This window comes from Orbicella faveolata, unplaced genomic scaffold (assembly GCF_042242905.1).
Source record: "Orbicella faveolata isolate gen_17 unplaced genomic scaffold, um_ofav_v1 contig_2, whole genome shotgun sequence".
Lineage (NCBI taxonomy): Eukaryota > Metazoa > Cnidaria > Anthozoa > Scleractinia > Merulinidae > Orbicella > Orbicella faveolata.
This window is the reverse complement of record NW_028301547.1, coordinates 23626551-23650000: the sequence shown is the minus strand read 5'-3', so window position 1 is coordinate 23650000 and position 23450 is coordinate 23626551. Positions and strand designations below refer to the sequence as shown.

Sequence of the window (23450 nt, the reverse complement as noted above, 5' to 3'; positions counted from 1 at the left end):
TAGGAAGCCTGGCAGTTGGAGCATTTGATCTTGTAAACTGCTCCCTGTCTGTTGTTAGGTTCGACAGACTTATAACCAGACTTGTAACATCATCAACTGACAAACACTATTCACTTGACTCTGAAGATGACTTCCGCTCAGGTTGTTGAAACGTCAGTCACCAACAACAGTTCTTTTCAGAACTACACTCACCCGGACGATGACACTATACGAACTACTGATACTCCTGGGTTCAAACCATTTACTGTGATATGAGAATTTATTACCATACCCATTGCCTCAGTCCTATTTTTTCCATGTACATTGCCTCAGTCATAATTCCTTTCTGGCTACACAGGTCTTGGTTGCATTTTTTGGTTGCCATCAGTTATTTTAACTGGTGTCTCAAGAAACAATGAAGTTAACAAAGTTTAGGAGTTCATGTCTGTAGGTTGTAGTTTGACACCTGGACCTGACAATTTTTTTGAAAAAGTTCTACATAGTCAGCTTATTACAAGTGCATGTCTATCTTACCATTTATAATCTCTTCTCTTGCCAGCTGACAATTTCGCTGTGCGAGAGCCATATGATCGCATCATTCGATGTTTGGGTTTTAAGGTACATTTGGCTTTGATTATTATTATTATTATTATTATTATTATTATTATTATTGAAGTCCAGGTAATAAATACTTACATTATTTAAATTAAATGTTGCAGTGTGATTCTCAGTTATATGTAACCACCTGTGAGCCTGAGACAAATAGCAAAACAATATTACTGAAGTACAGTAAAAATTATTAATATTGAAAAGTTCGTAATAAATATATTACTAAATAATAGTACTCAAACAGTGTGAGAACAAAAATTAATTCAATTTGTTATTAAAAAGTGTAAATGTGCTCTTTTGTTGTGCTTAGTTCGACTTCTCGATATTTGACAACACAACTAAACCAAGACCGGCTAAAGGGAAACGTTCCAAAAAATACCCAGCTGTCAAACCAAGCTATGAATCTACATCAATACCCAGACTCTATTTTGGTAAGTTGAACCGTTTGCACATCACTGATCGTCTTTTTAACCCCCCTAGGATGGATCCAGTCGAAGAGATTTCAAACCCCCCCCCCCCCCCCCCAATTCCTCGTTTTCTGGAGGAACATGCCCCGTGACCCACCTATATCACCACCATCCTAATGCTCAGGAACTCTCAGAATTCAATTGCCATCATCATCTTCCTTTACAATATTATGTGAATACTTTCATTCAGACCTGGTGACAAGAATAAAGAAAATTGTCCACCCATGATATTGACTTCTTAGTGAAATGTAGCTTAGACCAAGTTTTTTTTAAGAGCTGACATAAAAATTACTGGACTGAGTAATGCTTTGTAAACATTATATGAAGAATAAGGAGAAGATATATTTTGAGCAGCCGGTCACTACAGTTTCTATGGTCTCATGTAACTGTCATCCCTCAAGTAAATGCCCACCCCACCCCACCCCCACCCCTCTCTCTGTTCAGTCCCTGCCTACTCATTGCGTGAATGCACTTTTGGATCTTGATTGAAAAAAATGAATTTTTGTCTTGCCAGGGTTTGTTGTCTCAGTCCTCAGTTCCCTAGGCTGGTTAAGTTTCAGTTCCCTAAATTACCTTGAGTTCTCTTTAACTCGACCCGACCTCAGAAATGTGATGTATCTCTGGGTGTAAATAATTCTTGTATCATTAATTGCCTGGAATTAAAGGATGGATATTGTATCTGCAATCTTCAGTACACTGTAGTAGAACCACAGTTTTGAATTCATATTTTTACTGCCTGTTTCACAGCTGGTACAAACACCCACTCAGTGGACTTCCGCAAGTCTGCAGGAGGATTCATTCATGGTTATCGTTACACTGGTATTTGTCTGTTTTGTTGTTGTTGTTGCTGTTGTTTTATTCTAAGTTGTAAATGAAGTAAGTAAAGTGAATTAATAGTTGAGAAAAAAAACATAAATAAGACAGCTTGCATCAAGGATAGTCTTACTACAAAGAACAAAAACAATAACAGCAAAAAAGTATTTGACAATGTTCCATTTCAAATAAGAATGGCAATGTTGTAGGAGAGGGGGTGATCACCCTATGTATTTAGTTTTTCACTGCGTTGAGTCCTCACTGATCTAAAAGTAGTTGTTCTTATCACTTTATTACTCATTAAAAAATAAATGTTATTCAGTTTTTGACAATATATTGCTTTGATTTTTTTGTGTATTTTATTTTTTCAGCCCGTACCCTTCATCATGTTTTGGAGTGGCGTAACCATAAAGTAACCTGGCCTCACATAACAGTCCCTATTGCAGAAGTTATAAATGTGATAATCAAAAGGATTAATGAAGCCTCGGTTAGTTTTCATATAACTACTTTTAATATAATTTAAGTAAAAGATAACTATAAATTCATCATCCATGCATAGGGGAGCAGCAACTGGCTCGAAAAATTGGGCAGTTTGAAATATTTCAGATGAATTTCTCCTAATATTTTTGCCATCAGATCGAGCAACAATCTATTGCTTAATTGTTTAATGTGTATGATATGACTAACTAAGTATTCACATCACAGGGTATTTATCAAATGTTTGGTGTCCTTGGAGAAGTCATGATTTTACGTGAGTATAAATGAATTTGACTTTTATTTTCTGGTTGAATTTTTCTTTTTTTTTCACTCTTATGAAAAATTTCTCAGTAGTATGTATCAAATCTCAGAACTAAATAACAAATTATAATTGTCACAAGTGAGCATATTTTAAATGGAGGATAATACATGGGCATGCATGGATATGGAATATATCTTTGAGTGTTCAACTCAATATCTCACTCGTTCCTGTCTGTAACAAAAAAACAAATAGACATTCTTAGAGTAAAGCAAGTGTTAGTACGTGAGGGTATACACAGTGAATAATTGGACCTTAGCTGAAACATTGATGTATTTTTTTATTTGTCTGTGGTCGTCTTTATTTCAGGTGAAAATGGAAATGTAGAATACTATGAAGAGTTTCCTGTTAGACTGGTACATCAATTTGAAGGTATTTGTTTTGTCACTGTTATCATCACGTACAGGCCATACATGCTCTAGTGTTGATTCTTCACAAAGTGTTCTTACAGAATTTTCTTGACCACTTTGCGCCTGGTTATAGGATGCTTGAACTCTTTGCTCGCCAGGGATTGCTTGCTATGCAGACTACCAGCAACTCCACCCCTTAATTTCTAATGACTTGTACCTCTAGCGAGTGTACCATCACCAACTGTATTCTTAATAAATGGTAAGATTTAGGTGTGTTGTGGAGTTGTTTCAAAGTCAGAGCCAAATACCTCAGGGTTAGAGCCTTTTATACACTACCCCTGGGAAATAAGTGTAACATTCATTTTTAAATAATAAGATTTATTTATTCTGTTTATAGAGTTCACTGGCCGTCCAGCAGGTCCAATGATTGTACTTAATATGGAATATGGCAAGGATTTCTCTGGAGCTGGGTAAGTGAGAAGTAAAGAGAGGATTCAAACTTAGAAACAAATTTGTTACACTTATTACATGTAGAATGGTCTACAGAACGCGATGAAACCTCGAAGACTATAAAGAATTTACTGTACAGTCTTATAACCCCAGGTTGGGCATATTAAAAGGGTTCCACCGCATTCTTTGGTAACCTTTTAACATGATTTCAACACCTAGCACTTTAATTCAGAGGCTATTACTATTGCCTTGGTACTTCCTCTAGCTGAAAGGAAATTAGATATTTTGGTTTCTCTGTCTTACTTTGGAATCATTCTTCTTGTGTAACACTGTTTGTGTTGCGACTCGTAGAAAGGACACATTTAAGCCAGATCGTGCCACAGGAGAACCAGGAGAGGCTCATAAGTCAAACTTCTTGCATCCTGTGCTTTACTTCTACAAAGAACCTCCTACAGGTAATGTAGCAAGCTGTTCAATTTCACTTCAGCAAGGGATTTGCAATCTAGGGTAGTTTTTTAGTGTCCATCAACTTCAGTGTATATCGTAAAACTTATTTATTTCTCCTTTTCAATGAAGCTCTTTCACCTTTTCTACTCTTCTCTCATATTACTTCCCTACCCCCCAGCTCTCTTGTCTTTTTTCTTCTCCTCTTTTCTCTTTTCTTGTCTCGTCGTTATCTTGCCTTGCCTCCTCGTCTCGTCTCGCCTCGTCTCTTTTCTTCTCTTCTCCTCTTTTCTCTTCTCTTCCCTTCGCTTCCTTTCCCTTCTCTTCTAATCTCGTCTCTTCTCTTTTCCTTCCCGTCCTTTCTCAAACTTCACTAGATTTCGTTGGAATTTCAAGCAACCTAATAATTTATTTTCTTATTCTTCAGCCTTGCCCAAGGAAACAAAAGAAGTTGTTCTTCCCAGACCAAATCGCATGCACCACATTGTGGAAGATTTCTTAACACTATGGTAAGCTCAAACTAAAGTTGTTTATGGTTGCAACAAAAAAATTCAGAACGCACATAGACTGTTTACAGCCCTCTATTTTCTCGTATTTTTATTCGATCGTTGAACGCGCGGATAGAATCGCGAGAGAACTGAACGCCAGCGCAAAACGGACTGGGTAGGGAGTAGGGACCGAGATTCTTCTTGCTCGCTTCGCTGGCAAACCCCATCCCCACTCCCGCGCGCCTCGCTTGCTTTTTCTTTCGCGTGCGTGAATAGAGAGGCTGTGAATAGTCTAGAACGCAAATGCCAGTTCTGACAAATTTTACATTTGTTTTTGATGTTTTTGTTGTTGCTGCGGCTGTTGCTGTTGCTGCTGCTGCTGCTGCTGCTGCTGCTGGTACTGTGATTGCAAGGGCTCATTAGACCAACCTGTTTAGCTTACTAGCAGATTAGAATTCACTGCGCAAAACAAATCTTTGCTTGCTACAACTGTCAAGCGTGGCTTTAGAGGGTCGACAAAGGGAAATTGTGGGGGGGGGGGGGGGGATAGAAGTCATTTTAACCTTTGAAATATGCAATATTGATAAGGATAAACTTCGTGTCCTTGTGAGATGGATGTTCACAACCCAACATTGCTGCCTGCTAGCCAAACACGAATTAAAAAGTGTGTGTACACTAATAGTCTCAAACCCTGGATTATTCCTGTTTCTGCTTCTGTTGTTGCCATTAGTTTGGTTTTTGCTCTTTTCTTTTCTGTTGGAAGCAATAAAGCCTTTATTTGAGTTGTTTTTCTTCAGGACTGCACCCAGCTCACACATTCTTCCCCTACGCCGATTTATTGAAAATGTTGTTGACAGTGATCTTCGTTCATTTTTTGCTTCGTCTTGCTTCAAGGTGAGCTTTTCATTCAATGTGTGGTGAGATAATAATACATTTAATAACACCCATTTCTTTTAATGTTAGTAGTCGAGGCACATCAACGCAATATCTCCTTGAGGAGTCTCCTTACTCTCATTACTGTCTAGGTGACAGTGTCTTCTATATCTCTAAGGAGAAATTGATATTAATATTTCTTCGACTGGGGAGTCATTGTGTTTTCGCCTTCAGCAAGGAACCTAACTATCTCAGTGCTCCATTGTCCACCCAGGTGTATAAGGGTACGATTCGTTAAAGTAGCGATACGATCCTTATACCATCGTTACAAATGGTGAATGCAGTCCACGATCCATTGACGCCCCGCAACATGCATGTCATTAGCGGGACTTGGAATATTTTCGTGTTTCAGGCTGAGATGCTGGGGGATAAAACAGTTTGACGATTGGAACTAATGAACCTACTGGGACAAATCGACCGCTGCTTTCACTGTTCGTACGGATGTTACGAATTGTGGCCGTAACTTTGACAACTCGTATCCATTCAGTTTTGCATGCAGAATCAAACATCTCCTTTCCTAATTCTTTCTGACCTTATGGTGACTCGCTTCCCTTTTTGTGGAAGCTAATTAATAGCTGTTAGCGGCAAAACAGTTATACCCTCGTGGACAAACAAGGCAACAAAATAAATTTGTGATACCCAGGGTGCTAAGTAATAGACCTTGTAATTATATTATGTGTTACCCAGAGCAAATTGATCTTATTGGTTTACAGATTTTGATGACACAGGAATCTGCGCCAATAAATTGCCGTAAACATTACACAGAAGGTACGGTTTCCTACCGCATAAATTGCGGTTTTCTTTTTCAATATTGCAGAGTAAGGCACCAGAAAGACACCCTCAGTAGCATACCACGTTACCTTACATTCCCTTTTTGTTTTCGTGAAGTCAGTTTCGAAAGTCAAACGGCGCAGGGCAGTTGATAATAGTTGATGATAGTTGTAACACGCGCTTCTGTTTGACCACCAATTATCATGCACTGTCATCGACTATCATAAAGCATCTTTGAGCTTGATCAAATTCTTCATGATATTAGATATCGTATTCCCGTTTGACCAACGCGTATGATAGTTAACAATTATTCCATGAAACCGCGTTGGATATGAAGTGATAAATAACCAACGAGCGCGTAGCGCGAGTTGGTTATGATCACTTCATATCCAACAAGGTCGAATGGAATAATTGTTTTAGTATATTCTTAATCGGGTTTTTGCCGCCGATTTTTATTTCAACAATTTTACAGAGCGGAAAATTTTTAAACTTGGCGCACTGTTTTCCATATAAGGTAAAACTCCGACTAATGGCTCATAGTCGGAGTTTTTGAGCCAATCAGAGAGCTAGAAATGCAATAGTCGGAGCTGAGAATATACTAATTGTTGATAGTCAGGGGAGAATCGATTACGATGGACTGACATGCACCGTTTGACCACGGCTTTAAACTGTTTTAGAAAGAGATCTTATTCGGATTGGACTTTCTAACGATCTTTGCAGTAAAGTTATAATTTTGGTTTTCAACAACAACAACAACAACAACAACAACAACAACAACAACAGATTAAATTTAGCCAAAGTTTAATTTTCTGTATGCAGCCATTGTGTGCATGCAGTGTCTTCATCCACGAGTTTTTTTTGTTCTTTGCTAGGCCCAATGTTACCAACTCCAAAGTTTCTCCAGGACGCTTTCCTGCAGAGTCAAGGAGAAGGAATTGAACTGTCTTGATGACCTTGATGCCTGAATACCTCTTACAACCGCGTACCCTTCTTTAGAGAAGAAGACTGAATCTACTTGACGCGAAATTCAAGATTAAGTTATTTATGAGTGGTACATTTTTTTCGCTGTAGTCTGTCATGGAAGGAGGTTATCGCACTACTGACTACTGTACTTAGCAACACGAGATCTAGATCGGGAGTAAAGGAGCTACGTCGCGGTTTGCACATCTTCAAAAGTTCAGCCTAAAGTTTTCAAGTTCGTCGTTTATAATCCGTGTCAATCTTCTCCATCCTTAACCATCCTTGTTCCTTTATGGTTTATTATTATCTCTTTGGTGTTTTTCTATCTTGGTAAAATATTATTTTCAGGTTTCCTTCAATTTAAAGGTAATTTTGTACGTGGCCAAAATAACCCAGAATACCGTGACTGAGCTCCTTTAACTGATTGCTGAGAATTGGTCACAAACTGACAGCTGAGATCTGAAAACTGAAACATTTAGGTTGTTACCATTTACCGAAAAATTCCGAAAATTTCGGTCAGAACGTAAATGGTAAGACATTTTAGCTCGACCGACCGAAACATTTTCGAATTCAACGGAACGTCTTGAAAAGTAGTCCAAGATTTCCAATCGAAATATCCGAGTGGAAAATGCTTACCATTTGCAGTTCTTCAACGCCATCTTGGAGGTCGAACCTGCCCTAGTCTCGTTCGGATAACTGGGTTTTTTGAGTAAATAGTAAATGGCCAATCCGAACGGAACTTACCATCAGGCATTTTTGCTTACCATTTTCACAACCATTGACGAACCGGTTTCTCCGTGTAGATGGCAAACAACCTTAATGATGACTGAGTCATGGGCTGAAATTTTTACTCTTAGCTGAACAATCGCCGACAATTTAACTGGTAATTTACAGTCCGTCACCCCTATACCAGGCACTGAATATATCTTCCTTGAAACCCGGGGTGGGTACCCTACAAAGTGTCATACGGGGAGGCCACGCCCCGAGGTCCAACCCCTGACCCTTTTGTATAGCTGGGTACCCCTTTCACATGCTTTCATAACCGACCCGTGTTACTAAGAAGTTAAATGATACAGCCATAAGGTGCGTCTGTTCGAAATATTTTAATAAAAGGCCCTTAAAAAAAACTAAAGGACAGATTTCCCTACCCTTTCATATACCTCAACTTGTGAATTCCCTACCCTTTTAGATACCTAAAGCCCCCTTTTTGGGCAGAGCCTCCCCGTATAGGTCTTTATAGGGAGTACATCCTCCAGGGTCTTGGAAACTCTGACGGCAATAAGCTGTCACGTCCTAGACGTAATTTATTGACTGCAGAAGCCCTTCACTAGGCGCCTATGTCACAGCATTTTTGCAGACCGGTCTATTTTTAGGCTTCTTTTCCCGCGAAATAGGTCCGTTCCGGTCTACATCAGCGGGCATCGGTAAGGAGAAAAATGGCTTACCTCACCGTCAGGAAGCCCATCACTTCTTCCACTGAAATCATGACGTCAGTTAAAAATTAATTCCGTGCTTGTGATTGGTCACTGAGGTTCCTGCGAGGGTGTGAATTCGCGGTAAATTCAAACCAAAAATAGATCGATCTGTGAAAACGACGTGACAGGAATATGGGGTAGTTGCACGCTCCTACTGATGGGCTCCTGTTGACTGCTATTTTGGATTTCACTTTGAGACTGATCCCATTATGAGCCCTAACTGGATTTGAACCAGAGAGGTTCGAGATTGACTTCATTTCACGACTACAGAACTATTTTTTTACGTCATATCGTTAAGGTATGTTCAGGGTTTTGATTTCGATGATCTGATGTCTGACTGTTTATTTGTACAGCACCCTAGCCAAAAAATATTTTTCCGCAATAGCAGCATAAATGAAATCCTCGAAGAGAATTTTCAAAAAAAGTTAAATTATGTATTTCTTCCAAAATTGAATCGTAATTATTGAAAATTATGTAAAGAAGCTGGTAAACAGTAATATAATTATGTAAGGTACATATTAAAGTTTGAATGGAAGCTTTCAAACTGTCAACTGTATTTGAATTGCGAACTCAAACCATCACGAGATATTTTCCACTTGTCGTAAACCGCTGGTTTATGAGCCTTTAGTGTTGAAAACTTCGTACCTGGTGCCCGTTTTTCGAAAGTTAAAGACGCGGAGGTGTATACTCCTGAAACGTCTTGTATGAAAGGAACCTCTGTTCATATTAAGAATATGTGCATAAAACAGCTCTGTACCACAAGGTTAGAGATTTTGCTACGGCTTTTCGGGACCTTCGAGAAACGGGCCCCTGAGTTCGAAACTGGGAGAGCTTAAATCCTTAAATCCGGAGAGGAGGTCTAATAACCGTGTGGAAATTAAATCAACTGACAAGAATCGACCCTAAGAGGTAACAAGATCCTGTTTTGTGGACGTGGTTCGAGATTTTTTTTCACCCCTAAGTACTTGTTCTAAAACAAGACGTTATCCCTTGTCGTTTTTTTTCGACTCAATACCCTGAAAGCTATCACAAAAGCTCCCGCTGAGGACCCCGCTGAGTATCTTTCGAGGCTGAATGCTCTAAGAGGTACCAAACCCGCTTTTTTAACCCCTAGAACGTAAGATGAGCACCCCCATTCTTTTTTTATGGGCGCCCCCCCCCCCCTCCCCTCGGGGGTAAGAGCAGTATGATGCGTAATGTCGAGCTTGGCCAGCTTTAGACGTGGAAATAAGCTCAAGAAATTTCAGCCTATTGACCAAGTTCAAGCTAAGTGTAAGAAAAACTTGACGAAACTTAGCTTCCAGCTTCGACCTATGCTGTAGTTAATTTGTCAAAGGGGTGGGTGAAAGTAAAAAGACTGTGACTACCAACAGAGGGTATGAACTTGAGAATGCAGTGTCTCGCATCCTCGTCCCCCCGAGCCTTGTTCAACGGTATGCGCACGCCGAGGAAAGGTTGACGGTTAAACTTCTCTTTACACCCCTAAAAGGTGAATGCACATCAACTAATACCGTAAACTTCCGATAAGCCCCCACCCCCCATACACTAAGTGACAAAATCTGAGACGCAAACTTGCTACCGATTTTAAATCCTCGCGAATAAAGACTGCCAAAGCTTATATTTATAGAGAATTGAAAGATGTAATTTCTTCCAATTATCGAGTCCCAACTGCAGAACTTGTTTCGTAATTTTACTGTTGTTAAGGTACGCTTAGAGACTTCAATGACGGCAGAACTTGTCTTGTTTCATGTGTCATGTTTGGAGAATTTCACAATACGCAATACTTAATCGCTAAATTTCTTCACATGCAGTATCACCGAAAATATATAATATTCAATGTATGTAAAATTCCTCGGTAATAAGCCTTTCGAAAGTAATTTCACCAAAACAGTCTTTCCAGGGCTTATTTTCAGAATTGTTTGGTATACAACACATGATAGATGGTGTTTAATCACATTTCTAAATTCACCGAGAAGGGAATTGAAAAGATGACATGCAACGGGACATTTTTGACGACATTCGAGACGTCTGGAAATGTGGTCAAACACTGTCTTGATTATTTGAACCATCTTCTCAATCAATTAAGATTAAAACTCAGCGATAATACTTTTGAATGACGTTTCGATGACTCGTTCATCATTTTCAAATTCATATACCTAAGTCAGATTTTTATGAGTTCTTCAAGTACCAAGAATGTGTGAAAGTCTCGTTGTTTGTCCACTAAGTTGTCCCTGTTCTGTGGTTTGTCCAAAGCCGCCGTTAACTCATTAGAATCTCCTCAATCAAAGCGAAAACTAAGGAGAAACAGCGAAATAAAATTAAAAAATCTTAATGCTGATGAGAAATCAAACACCGTTCCAGTAGGATTTACTTTGTTCAAGAGATTTGGTCTCTTACTTGGTTTAATTAAACAAATGATTACAGATTTATTTTGGACGATTAATACATTTACTAAAAAGTTACATTACAGACCTATCAAACAACTAATGAAACAAGTTTTACAAAATTGGCTTTCATCTTGGAAAAATACTTTATGTTAACAAATTACATTTGAAAGGTCTATTTATTTCTTTACAAAGTATACTATGAACACTATTTTCTACCCTCTCCCAAGATGAATTTACTTACAATAATGTTTACAATCTACTTAGCATCAGCTTACACAAATATTTAATATTCTGGATTTGTTTTGAAATTTTGTCCTTTAATTTGGTGTCCCCAAGGGACCACTACCACCAGTAAGGGTACCTGAGGACAAAAGTGAGCAGCAAGTGTAAACAAGTTTTTGGGGTATATAATTAGTGATAACATTATGCTTTTGGTAGGGGTGAAACAAAAAAAACTCGGTCACTTTTCACCTTAAGTACCCTCTGGGGAGTGACATTCATTGCCTAACATTAGCATTAAGCATAATTCAGAAATATTCAGTCTTAAGCGTCACAATTTTAATTTATCTACAAAAGCATTTGCAAATTTTAAACAACCAAGACCCTAACAAGTTTTGTGTAGGTGCAAAATCTTGCTGGGTAAAATATGCTAATCTACATTGTGTATTACTTCCTTTTTGTAGCATTTGTAATAAATTCAAATACTGTTATTTAAATACATGTCAGGTTATTCATAACTGAGCCAAGTGTGTCACTAACAACCAAAGAAAAGTTTGATACTAAGGCACAAGTATCTTGAAGATGTCACAAACTACGACTGAACCATCACTACACATTTCATCACTTACATTTGCCATTTGGCAGCTGTTTTAATTAGTAAATATCAATGCTAAGAATCAAATTACACCTTAATTAAAGAGCTAGTTCCCAAACATTTGCAGTAAATAAAATATTGGAAAACTATCAATAAATAAAGAATATTTCACAGTAAGTAGTTCTCATTAAGCCATTAATAGATAATGATAGATTCTAAAGCTTGTAGTATACCTAGATGTACATGTACATCATGAAACCATACCAGGGTGAAAATTGACGGTGTGAGAACAGGTAACAAGTTTAAAAATACACAACTTGTGATATCACTGTTGCCAATTTCTACTATTTAGGGCCTCATTCTACCTATAGATTATATGCTGATAACAGCTCATTAGCAGTTCAGAGCTGCTATGAGCAGGGGACATAGTTCCTGAGGAATTGAGCCAAGATGTTCACATTGGGAGATAAAAACTGGAACAACTATTTCTTTGCATTCAATCCACAAAATTAAACTTTCATGAAATGTAACCTCCCTGACCAATCAGCAGAAAAATGCTAAATTATGGAGTAAGTCTTATTTTAAATTCTGAATAGTTTATCACATTACCAAGGTCCAATTATTAATGATACTAATCTAATAAAGAGGTTTTAATGCATTTTGTTTCATGCCTTTGTTCCAGTTGACCAACTCAGTTGGTTTCTTTTAACACCAATACTTCAATTTTATCCTTACCCTTTCACTTCCAACTTCAGCATCATCATTCCTTTTACTGGGTATTTGGATCATGTGTACAAAGGCATCTGCAGTAGAGTGTCGATCAATACCTTCAATCAATCCCCTGATCAAAATCTTGATTGGTACTCAGTCGGCACTCTACCAACACCTCGGTTGACAGCCAACTAATTTTTGATCGATACATATGAGTCAGTCGACACTCGGCTGACTATAGACCAACTGTTGATCAAAAATTGATTGAATGTGGACCAAGTATCGATCAGGATGTCAATCGAGTACCAATCGAGATGTCGATTGAGGTATCAATCAACACTCGACTGCAGATGCCTTTACTTAACACATGATCTCACTATTTGAATACTGGTTCTTAGAAATTGATTGGTAGTTATATCTACTTGTACCTTTCTGACATGCTTCAATGGCATATCAGGAGAGATCCGTTGAGTCATGATTTGTATTTTGTATTTTGGTGAGTTATAGTCACGCCAAAAGACCAACCAAGCCTGATATGATGCTGAAGCATACCAAAAAAGTACTATTAGGTATATTTACTGTACCCAAGTTTGGCCAAGTGACTATTATATTGTAGCCATATCAGGTCCGTGACTTGGTATCACAGCTAGGATATCAGGACAGTAGCAATGGCTTAATTTTTGACAGCTCTGGAAAACTAGTTTGCAGATTTTTTTCTTGCTCGATCAATTCAGTTGTCATAAGTCTTGACAAAGGAATGTACATGTAACTAGAAATCCGATGTTGGCCATTTGTTGAAATAATTATAAAGGGTTAACATTTTTTGGTAAAGAAAAGTTAGAATAAAGTGAGGTCAAGTTAACTAAGTCTGTTGCTACTTCCACTGTTTATTCCTATCTAACTTATGTCATTCATATGTTTTTCATTTTGTACCCTTGATTCTTGTCTTGTATCCTTGATTTCTTGTCAATGTCAAGAACAGCAACCTGGTTTTTCTCTTTGTGACTCAACATACTGTTCAATGTTGAACCTTGGTTCTGTAGGTTTCTTGAGGTTTCTGTGTTTTATATCCCTGATAAGAAATCACACGTAAAATTCATTAATTTAAAGAAAACAAGAAAAATTTAAAGTTTCAAAGACATGTTTTGACAGATTCTCCTGTCATCCTCAGTTGATTGATGTACAAAGCGTTGGAAGTAAAATTTATAACAAGTAGAAAAATGCTAATAGCGACAAATTAATAAAGTCATAAAAAGCTCTTTTGCTTAGCTTGGTGAGAAAATTTCATGAAAAGACAAAATTAAAATAGCAAAACAATAGAGTTATCAGAACTGGAAAATAATGATTGATATATACACATTAGCAGTTGTGAATAATTTGTATATTATCTGATTCAGGTTTCTACACAAAATTTGAAAATTTAAAGCAGGCATCTAAAATGTTGTTACCAAGACTGAGGCCCAACCTCCTAGGTGGGTCTGGGGGAATATCCCTACAGACAACATTTCCAAAAGCATTAGGTGTATTTTTAAGGTGGCCAAACACAGTTTTCGCACGTGCTTTTGCTGATGCAATTCAGCGCACACACAAGGATTGGAAGAAACAAATATGCTGTAAATAGAGCGATCCAGCAATCATTTTATTTACTCAACACACGCACTATCTGTGCTATTTTTCTCTATATTTGAACACAGTGTATTGATGGCTTTGGTCTTTTATCACAAAGACATATTAGAAAAGGTAACGATGCAAAGATCTCAGCAATAAGCCCTTTGCACAATCCGGTCACATGGTACAAAATCACACATGCTGGTGTTCAAGTTGCACAGCAGGACTTCCAAAACAATGCAACTAGTACCAGTCCACCTGGACCTGCCTTTGTTTTGGAAGTCCCAATGTGCAACTCGCGCACCAGCATGTGTGATTTTGTACCATGTGACTGGATCTTACAAAGGGCCTATTCTCAGCTTTTTCTTCGTTACCAAAAGAACCCAGTTAAATGCAGTGCATGTGCAGTTGCTCAAAAAATTGAGACCAATTGCTTTTGCAGAAACTTGCCGATTTCTAATGATCCAGCCGTTAGAATTTCAAGAAACTTGGCAAAAAATAGTTCAGAAACCACAGGAATGATCTATCACAAAAAATCTGAATTTTGACATAGGAAATTTTTAATAATACAGAAAATGCAGGGAAAACGATTTATGGCGAATTACGAAAAAATGTTGACAGAAGGGATTTAATGTCAATTCCTAGTGGGCAAATGATGAAAAAAATCTAACGACTGGATTTTTTTTAAATAAACAAAAACCATTTTTTAAGCCTTGTTTCTAACCAGTCCCATTGCCATGGCAACAGCACACACCTTAGCCAAAATGCAAGAATAAACCCTTCTGTGGTTAACCTTGACTCTGCAAAAAACGGGCGCCAAAGCAGAAATAGTTTGAAAGTAATGGTGAATTAGGCATACATGTAGGCACTTGAAAACTGTCTTCGGTCACCTTAAGTGTAGGGTTATTTTAACTGAAGAGTTCCAAATTTACTGCAAATACAATAAGCCTTCCAGCCACAAATTCCACTTCTTAATCCAGACATGAATAATATCATGACCCCTCCAAAAAGGAAGGCATTGACAGGATGCCCATACAGCCAATTGAGCAGCCTGCTTTGATTGCAGTTTATGAGCAAAACCTAAAAATTATATGGTACCCAGATCAGCTCAGTACATTAATGGTAAGTACCTTGAAAAATAAATAATATTGTTATGTAGATGTAACTGACTTGATATATCAGTGTGTTACCTGGCAACAGCCATGAAAGCTAAATCAACATTCAACCCAGTCCGGGCACTTGTTTCCATAAATGCTACATTATGATCCTGTAAAAGACAATAATTATTTATTGTTGAATGATTTTAAAAAAATCATAAATCTTAATTAGTTTATTTACATGCATTTTCAAGCCTTTTTTGGAGGAGGAAATTTGATAAGGTCAGGTCAGATCAGCACAAAGAGTACATAAATATAGATGGTAATGTTAATCCTCAAGACAATTTTAAAGACAATATGATTTCTGTTAAATTCCACAAAAAAGTACATGTACAAGGAACAATGATGCAGTGGCCTGATAGCACTGTAAAACCATTATCATCAAAATTATTGTACAGTAGTTACCATGAAAACATTGTTTTCTTGTCAACTCCCCTTAACTTCCATGCAGGATGTGCATGCAGCATGCAATAAATATTTTAGAAAACTGACCTTGGCAAGTTTTTCTCCTTGTTCCCTTGTAACAACTCTCTCTTTGGTCAAATCAGCCTGAACGACAGAAAATAACATTTGCTTAAATAACACAAACAAACCAAAAACACGGCAAACAAACCAGTGGATTGAGCTACCTGAGGAAGATTGACAACAGAGCAGGAAATGATGGAAAGGACAAACCCTTGGGGGGGGGGGGGGGTACTCCCTTATATGGGCTGTATAGGTATGTGTGGCTCCAAAGGGTATGGTTTTTCAGCCATTTTGGTCACAAAAGGGTATCAATTTTAGCTGATTTTGGCCATTTTGGTCATAAATAGGGTATGGGTTTTGCACTCTAGCCTTGATATGGGTATGTTTTTAAGAAGAAACCACTTTTTCATCATCAGCAAAAAGAAAATCAACAAAAGCCCTTCCCAAATTATGTTTATGGTAATTTAACATTGGTCTGAACTGGGGAACTAATTATAACGCAGGTCTGAAACAGGTTTTTGATATAAGGGTCGGGCCATAAATAGGGTTTCAAATTTTCTGGTCAGGTCATAAATACGGTAGGGAATGTCGCAGATTTTGGTCATAAATAGGGTAAAGGTTTTGGGAAGGGGGCCGCACACCCCCACCCAATTTTTCTAGGAGTACCCCCTCCCAGGGAACAAACAAACAAATAAACAAAAGAAAGAGTGATGAAACAAATAAATAAACCAACAAATAGACATATGTGAATGCTGAATAAATGAATGAAAGGAGAAACCTGACGGGGATGATTTCAGCAGGACAACTTACAACCCAATTTCATTTAATAATTATATTATTAGTAATTACGTTTATATTCCTTCGTATCATGTACAGGTATATTACAAACTCATGATGTGACCAGCTCCCAGTTGGCTTGATAGCTCAGTTGGTAGAGCACTGCACTGGTATCGCAGAGGTCATGGGTTCGAATCCTGTTCAGGCCTGAATTTTTTTCAGGCTTTAATTTCACAACTGCTTAAGTTGTGTGTATAACTGCGATGATCAGTCATGTCTTCATATATTATATGAAGTAATATGTATTTGTTTATGAAACAATATCAGGCTATAGATTCTAATTTATGACTACTTTGTTACCTTATTCCCTAACAACATTATTATGACATCTGATGATGCATACTCGTAGATTTCGGCTAACCAAGCCTATCAGAACATAAAAAAGTGTTAGATAATACGGATGACATTTTTTGTTCTAACAAAAAATACAAGCCCCACTTATCCTAAACTCAAAGTATTACTTCTATTACAGGTCCAAAACACACTACTCTGGCTAACACTTCACGAGGCTTATAGTAGTGGCAAGTTTTCTTTTAATCAAAAAGTCAGACAACTGTTGCTTCACACTGACACATCCAACACACAACAAATAATTATATAACTATTCGAGCAAAAGTGTGCAGTTAACTAAAATAAATGGAAAGTTGCAAATGTCACCTTTTAAAGGGCATGGCAAATGGTGCACAGGGGGGTGGGGCATATGGCTTATTGATAGGGGTGGGAGCCTTTCTAGCAGAAAAGCAAAGATTCAGTGAAGGCATGGTATTGTACAGGGTGTACCAACATTCTATACCTGACATGGGTTGGTATATATATTTTAGGATTGATGGCATGTATACAAGAGCTTGTATTTTTTAAATTTTATCTTGTATTTTTAATTATTATATTTTTAGTTCAGGGCCCCTCTGGAAATCAGCTTCATCGATGAATGGACCACCCTGGCTAAATAGAGTTTACCTTTATCTTTACCTTTACCTTTAGCTACCAACTTACCCTAATATTCTCAAAGGAACTTTCACTTGTAACATCATAAAGCAACAAGAGTGCTAGAATTGTATCAAACAACATTTTACAGTTAATAATGCTATTCAGGCTAAGTGGAGCACTATTCAGGCTAACTGACGCTATGGTGTGCTGTCTAAGCTAACTGGAGTTTTATTTTGTTAATCACAGAGTAACAATGGATTAATTTTGGCTATGGGTTACTTGAAAACACTGACCCTTGTTCTGTGGACCCCCACTATGGACCAGGATTGTGGACTACCCTATAGACCTGTTCACATACTACCCCTATGGACACCCCCTATGGACCACCCCCAAAATAGAATAAAAATAATAAATAAAGATGACACTTATGGGTTGTCTAATGGATTACTAGAGTCGGTGAAATTTCAAATGTTGTATTGTGCAAATGTAACAGACTTGGGTTCAGGGTCAGGCACAAACTATATCATTACACATTGCCATTTCCTTTGCTGTGGCTATATATGAAACACCAGGAAGCCTCCAGGAAGCCTTGAAATTTGTGCTCCTTTCCCTCCGCCATTTAGTTCAGCCCATTCTCCGGTGGGTTCATCTCTCTCGTTCCAGGTTTCACAATTTGTCCAGTGCAATGACATATACAAACAAGTGAACAAAGAAGCTTAAACGACCTAAAAACACATCTTCCATAGCCAGATTAAGCCATGAATGGAAGGTAAGAACTTTCCTTCTTTTTGCCATCAGCATCCCCTTATGCTGAAAACAGCTTTTAGACATTATCTTGGGGGTTTTAAAAGCCAAGTCTGTTACATTTGCACGGCGCAATGCTTGAAATTTCACTGACACGAGTACTCTATAAGACAAACCATAAGTGAAATCTTTATCTATTATTTTATTCTATTTTGGGGTGGTGTGTGGAGGGGAACCAGAGGGGTAGCCTATGGACAAGTCCATAGGGTAATCCGCAGACCTGGTCCGTGGAGTGGGGGTCCTCAGACTGGGGGTCAGTGTTTTCAGGTTACCCTATGGCTACTTGTGTGTGTTTGCCAAACAATGATAAACAACTTCACATATGGCACATTAAAGCACTGCCTTTCTGAAGTATTGCTACTCCCTTGGGTGGGAAGTTAGTCCATCCCAACCTTTCTGTATTTAATTAAAGGTTTTCTAACAGTTTCCCAGAATTTTTCTACATTTATGGGTAGAGAGGGGCACTGTGAGAGCGCCCAAGGGTACATCACAATTCCCTGGTATAATGAAAGTCAATGAAAACAAAAGCAAACTCTTACTTAACCCTCAGGTATTAATTCACATATCTCTTGCTTGTTCTGGCCTTAATAGTTTACATGTTAGCCACATTGGTGTACGGGCACCTCCAACCTCGGGGGGTTGCGGTGACCTTATTTCCCGCAAAAAAATTACACAATGCGCGAATGCGTGAGTGTTGTTCAAACGCACTCAAATCACAGTAAAAACAAAAATGTTCACAATTCTCGCATCTAATTAAACTGTTAACATTCCAAAAATAGTGTTTTTGAAACCTTGCATACTCTATGACTTTGAGTTCAATCGACAGCCTAGTAAAATCAGAAACTTATCAAACAAACAGTTAATTCTTCCTCGTATGAAAAGTTCAAGAACATTTTGAAACGGCTCCTTGTGGAGCCATTCAAAACGGCTCTTCTCAGAGCCACCGCAAAAACAAAAGTCTTGGTCTTTGTTTGCTTTGATTCTTTTGTCATTGTTTTGTTAATGGAAATAATATCCATCCCCTAGATTACCACGAAACACATTTAAATGATATATGGCTTTTCAAAAACAGAATAACTGGATCCTTAAATCAATTGACCTTAACTCAGCTTTAACAATGCAAACATCAGAGAAAGTAGCCCACAAACCTGGTCTTGACTACCTTATGGAATGTTTCCTCCTGTGTACTTTTGCCCGAATCATCAGTGTTTTGCCCAAAAAATTTCAAAAATTTTTGAAAATGGGGGCTGCAGCCCCCCATCCCCCACTCTGTACACCTATTGCTAGCCATAAAAAAATAGATGTCAATTGTACCTGCTATTTATTTGCCAATTCGTAAAAATACCACACAATCTACTATATATATACAAAATGTAGCTTTAGATTAATCTTAGAGATGTATGAAGAGAATAAAATGAAGCAATATATTGTTATTACCTTGTGAGTCTCTATAGTAAGCATGAGTTATGCTACGGAACCTCTCTTGTCCAGCAGTGTCCCAAATCTATCAATATCAAAGTAAAAGAAAATGAACCATCAAGTAAACTCCCAAATATGGCAGTTGGTAAAGATGTTCCGATAAACTAAATGCAAGTGAACACAGGTGCATTCATAATTTTCTCAGTCATATAATAAATACGTAATCCTAAGAAAGCTCGAACAGTTAAGGATTTATACTTAATAATAATGGAGGCACAGTGGTGTAATGGTAAACGCACTGGACCCCAAATCAAACAGTCCAAGTTTGAGCCTCTGGGGTCACTGCATTAATTGTGTCCTTGAGCAAGACTACTCTCACAGTGCCTTCTCTTCAACCAGGTGTATAAATGGGTACCGACAAATTTATTGCCTAGCGTCCCAACCAGGGGAGAGTAGAAATACCCCTAGTCACTTAGTGTCACAAAAACAGGAGTAAGCTCTGGTTATGTGGGCCACCTAATCCATTGCAGACTCTCCTATACCTTGACAATAACTGCGATATTTGAAAATTACATCACACAATTAGTTGTCAAATTTAGTAACATCTAGTTGTCAATAACAAATAGTTGTTGACAACTAAATGCCTAATCTGTGGAGGCCCTTAGTCGCTGTTTACTTCTGTTTAATATGAAACACAAAAAGAAATTCATAGTCTCCATTACTGCCCATACTGCCCTAGGGCATAAACCTGAACGATAGGGATTTATGGTTTTAGTCAATTGAACTTTACAATGGAATGATTTTTTTTTTCATACTTTCATGGTTTAAGAATTTCTCTTATTGTAAAAGTATGCACAAGCTTGAGTGTTCAATCATTATGACAACATTTTATATTCATTGTGGGCTAAAATGTTCAAGCTTGTTGACATCTGTCTTAATTGGATGCTGATAACCGAGAACTTACGACTTCTATTTTATTCTTCTATTTCTCACATTTATGACATATTTCAATTAGGAAAGATTATTTTCAGACAGGGCGGAAAAATAAACAATATAAAAATTTCAACATTCTGTCTAAAGAAAATCGAGAAAGGCGAAATTAAAAATTTCCCAAGCTTACAAGTGTTGCTATACATACAGAACACTGTTACCTGCAATTTTACTTTCGTGCCATCGACTTCAACGATTTTATTCTACAAGAAGGGAAAAACAGACCTGATCTTTAAATACGCACATCGAGACATGCAAATGCAGAGAATGGAGTAAAATTCCAAATGCAAATATCCAGCTGGGATTGAATGCAGGGAAAACTGTTCCGTTTTGAAAGTTTAATTCTTCATCTAACCTTATAATCGATCCCTACTGTAGAAATAAAAGAGCCGGACAAGAAAGCACCATCTTTGAACCTGACAAGCACACATGTTTTGCCCACACCGGAATCTCCAAGCAACATAACCTGCGAGAAAAATTAACAAGTTCAAAACTGCGAGTAAGCTTTATTCAAGCTGTCCACAAATTAAAACACACGGCACTGGATATTAAACTGCTTTTAAAATAGCAACTGAGTCATTTTGATCGCAGAAGAGAAAGTTTTTCAACATCACTAGTTCTCAAAACTTTGCAGCGGTCACAAAACAATCAGCTGGGCAAACAAACAGTTCACAAGCTAAAGCCATTTGCATTGCGGATGATTCGGGCGATGGAACCAACCAACCACGAGATAACTGCGCGAGGCGTCGAATATTCATTCTAAGTCATGAAGTCTATGGAGAACAACTAGATGTATTAAAACATTACCACGAGGGCAAAACGATAACCAGTCTTATTTGCCGTGAAAGATTTGTACTGCACGCTTAGAGAACCTGACCAAACGTACCTTACAAGCCACGTCAAAATTATCGCTCGCCGGACGTTTTGGCCCATTTTGCAAGTAGGACATCGCTACTGATGTCACAGATCAACCCCAAAATGGAGTTCCGGTATTACCGGTGATATTTCTCTAGTCCCTGCAAGAATACATATAAACACCACTCGAGGTTATTCTTTGCTCTGGTTCAATTACAGCATTTAGATCGCCAAGGAATCGAGTTCACATACATTACCATAATAAGTGACGTCATCACATCCTTCCCGCGCAAAAGTACGCGGGAATGTTTAAAATTCCTCAAATACGTGGAATTTTAGAAATAGTTCTGCTGGTACATGATACATTCAGGCACACTATTCCTACCGCTGAAATTGCCACGAAACCAGCCAACGCGGAATTTTTCCCACTCCTAACGCCCCCTGTGAATAAGTTCAGTTACTTTACAACCCTCCAGGCATCTCACTTGTAAATTATTCAAGTCTTTTTAACCTACCTTCTTTAACCAAGTGACGCTCCCTGGGGTAGGGGGGTACTTCCTTATTTGGTTTATACGCGCGGACGGGGACGTGCCATGCCACTAGACAGGGTATGGTTTTTTGGCCTCGCTGTCCTGAACAGGGTATACAATTTTGCTCGCCTCTGTGCTAGACCGGGCTAACCGGGCCAGAACTTATCCTAAACAGGTTACACGATCTGTACGGCTCATCGCGCGAGCGACGAAGAGCGAGTCAGCCCGGCGGGAGGGGTCTGGTGCGGAAGCACCAAGAAAGTGAGTGTGTATTTTGTCTCTTGTCAGGGTCTTAAAAAAGTGTGTTGTCCTAAACAGGGAAGGATTTTAAGAGAATTTTTAACCTAAACATGGTCAGGATTTCGAACCCTCAGAGGCACCCCTTTACCCAGACATGAGTTAGGTAGCCCCCGGCTTGAAACGGTAAATTTGTATCCTCCTTTCTCCTCTCGGTGGCGTTTTCTTCTCTTCCTCACTGTCTTTCGACTCTCTGCTAAATTTTACAAGGCAGTGCTTGAGTTACGAGTATTTTTGTTCAAACACGAAATGCTCATGGACATTCAAGATGATAATGAATTCTTGGAAGGAGAGAGCAAAATAATTGTAATTCTTTATCAGCCATTTTTCCAAAACAGGACGACAGCATTTGAAAAAGCCAGACATTCTCAATTCACATTACCTTGTGCATGAGCAATCCGTTAATTCTTTCCTAGCTTCAGGAGTATTTAAAGAGTTGTTTATAACAAAACTGGACCATTACATTGAAGCTTTTTTTGAACGAAAAGTTGTCTTTTAGGTTTTGACTTTTAGAAGTCATTAAAAGAATAAACAAGCATTTCTCCCCAATTTATCAGCCGCTCGCTCTGGTTACATACTCACCCGCACTGTTTACCTCGAGCCCATATGGATCTCCTACCCATACCTTTCGAAGTCAACCTTTTTCTTGAATGTCTTTCTTGCAGAAACGAATTGCACCCGAACGTGGATATTGGCTTCTATTTACTTCCGCCAGTAAATAAGGAAAATAGATCGGAAAATAGAGGAAAATATCAGCCTTTCACCCTCAGACCTCCACACAGTACATCAGACCAGCCTAGGCCATAACTGTACTCTCCTTGACGAGCGCCAGACCATGCACGCTGTGAGCCATGACCACGCACGCACGCACGAGCGCCGCGCACGCCGCGGGCCATGACCACGCACGTCATGCACCCAGCCTTCTTCCGCCCTCGGAATGGTCACACGAGACGTTTTAAACTTAGCGAAATCAGTTCGTGATAAGCTCGACGTTTGACTCAACCGAGTTCGTCCTACTGAATTTAAAAGCAGACGGATGGAACGCGTTGATCGATCGAAACTCGAATTAAGCAACGTTCGACCCAATGGTCGAGCTTTACCCGTTTGGATCGAC

General features: G+C 38.5%; 2 protein-coding genes across 3 annotated transcripts in view; one reads left to right on the top strand and one right to left on the bottom strand.

Moving 5' to 3' along the window:
* The window catches only part of LOC110065182 (FAD-dependent oxidoreductase domain-containing protein 2-like), a 19596-nt gene extending 10517 nt beyond the window's left edge, over positions 1-9079 (top strand). For both annotated transcript variants that reach the window (XM_089288941.1, XM_020772286.2), the window contains exons 12-23: positions 539-597; positions 899-1019; positions 1803-1874; positions 2240-2355; positions 2574-2619; positions 2974-3036; positions 3412-3484; positions 3816-3919; positions 4336-4417; positions 5194-5290; positions 6043-6097; positions 6973-9079. In XM_089288941.1, the coding sequence (XP_089145067.1) occupies positions 539-597; positions 899-1019; positions 1803-1874; positions 2240-2355; positions 2574-2619; positions 2974-3036; positions 3412-3484; positions 3816-3919; positions 4336-4417; positions 5194-5290; positions 6043-6097; positions 6973-7049 (965 nt within the window). In that variant the 3' untranslated portion in view covers positions 7050-9079. The remainder of the gene's footprint in view (positions 1-538; positions 598-898; positions 1020-1802; positions 1875-2239; positions 2356-2573; positions 2620-2973; positions 3037-3411; positions 3485-3815; positions 3920-4335; positions 4418-5193; positions 5291-6042; positions 6098-6972) is intronic.
* Positions 9080-10901: 1822 nt separating this feature from the next.
* LOC110065155 (ras-related protein Rab-37-like) lies at positions 10902-23363 on the bottom strand. The gene is made up of 9 exons (XM_089288957.1): positions 21541-23363; positions 21010-21120; positions 20816-20857; positions 19683-19749; positions 17508-17560; positions 16815-16880; positions 15705-15761; positions 15246-15322; positions 10902-13519 (listed from the first exon to the last, which is right to left on the bottom strand). The coding sequence occupies exons 1-9, from the start codon at positions 21601-21603 to the stop codon at positions 13420-13422; spliced, it is 636 nt and encodes a 211-aa protein (XP_089145083.1). The 5' UTR covers positions 21604-23363; the 3' UTR covers positions 10902-13419.
* Positions 23364-23450: the final 87 nt, after the last annotated feature.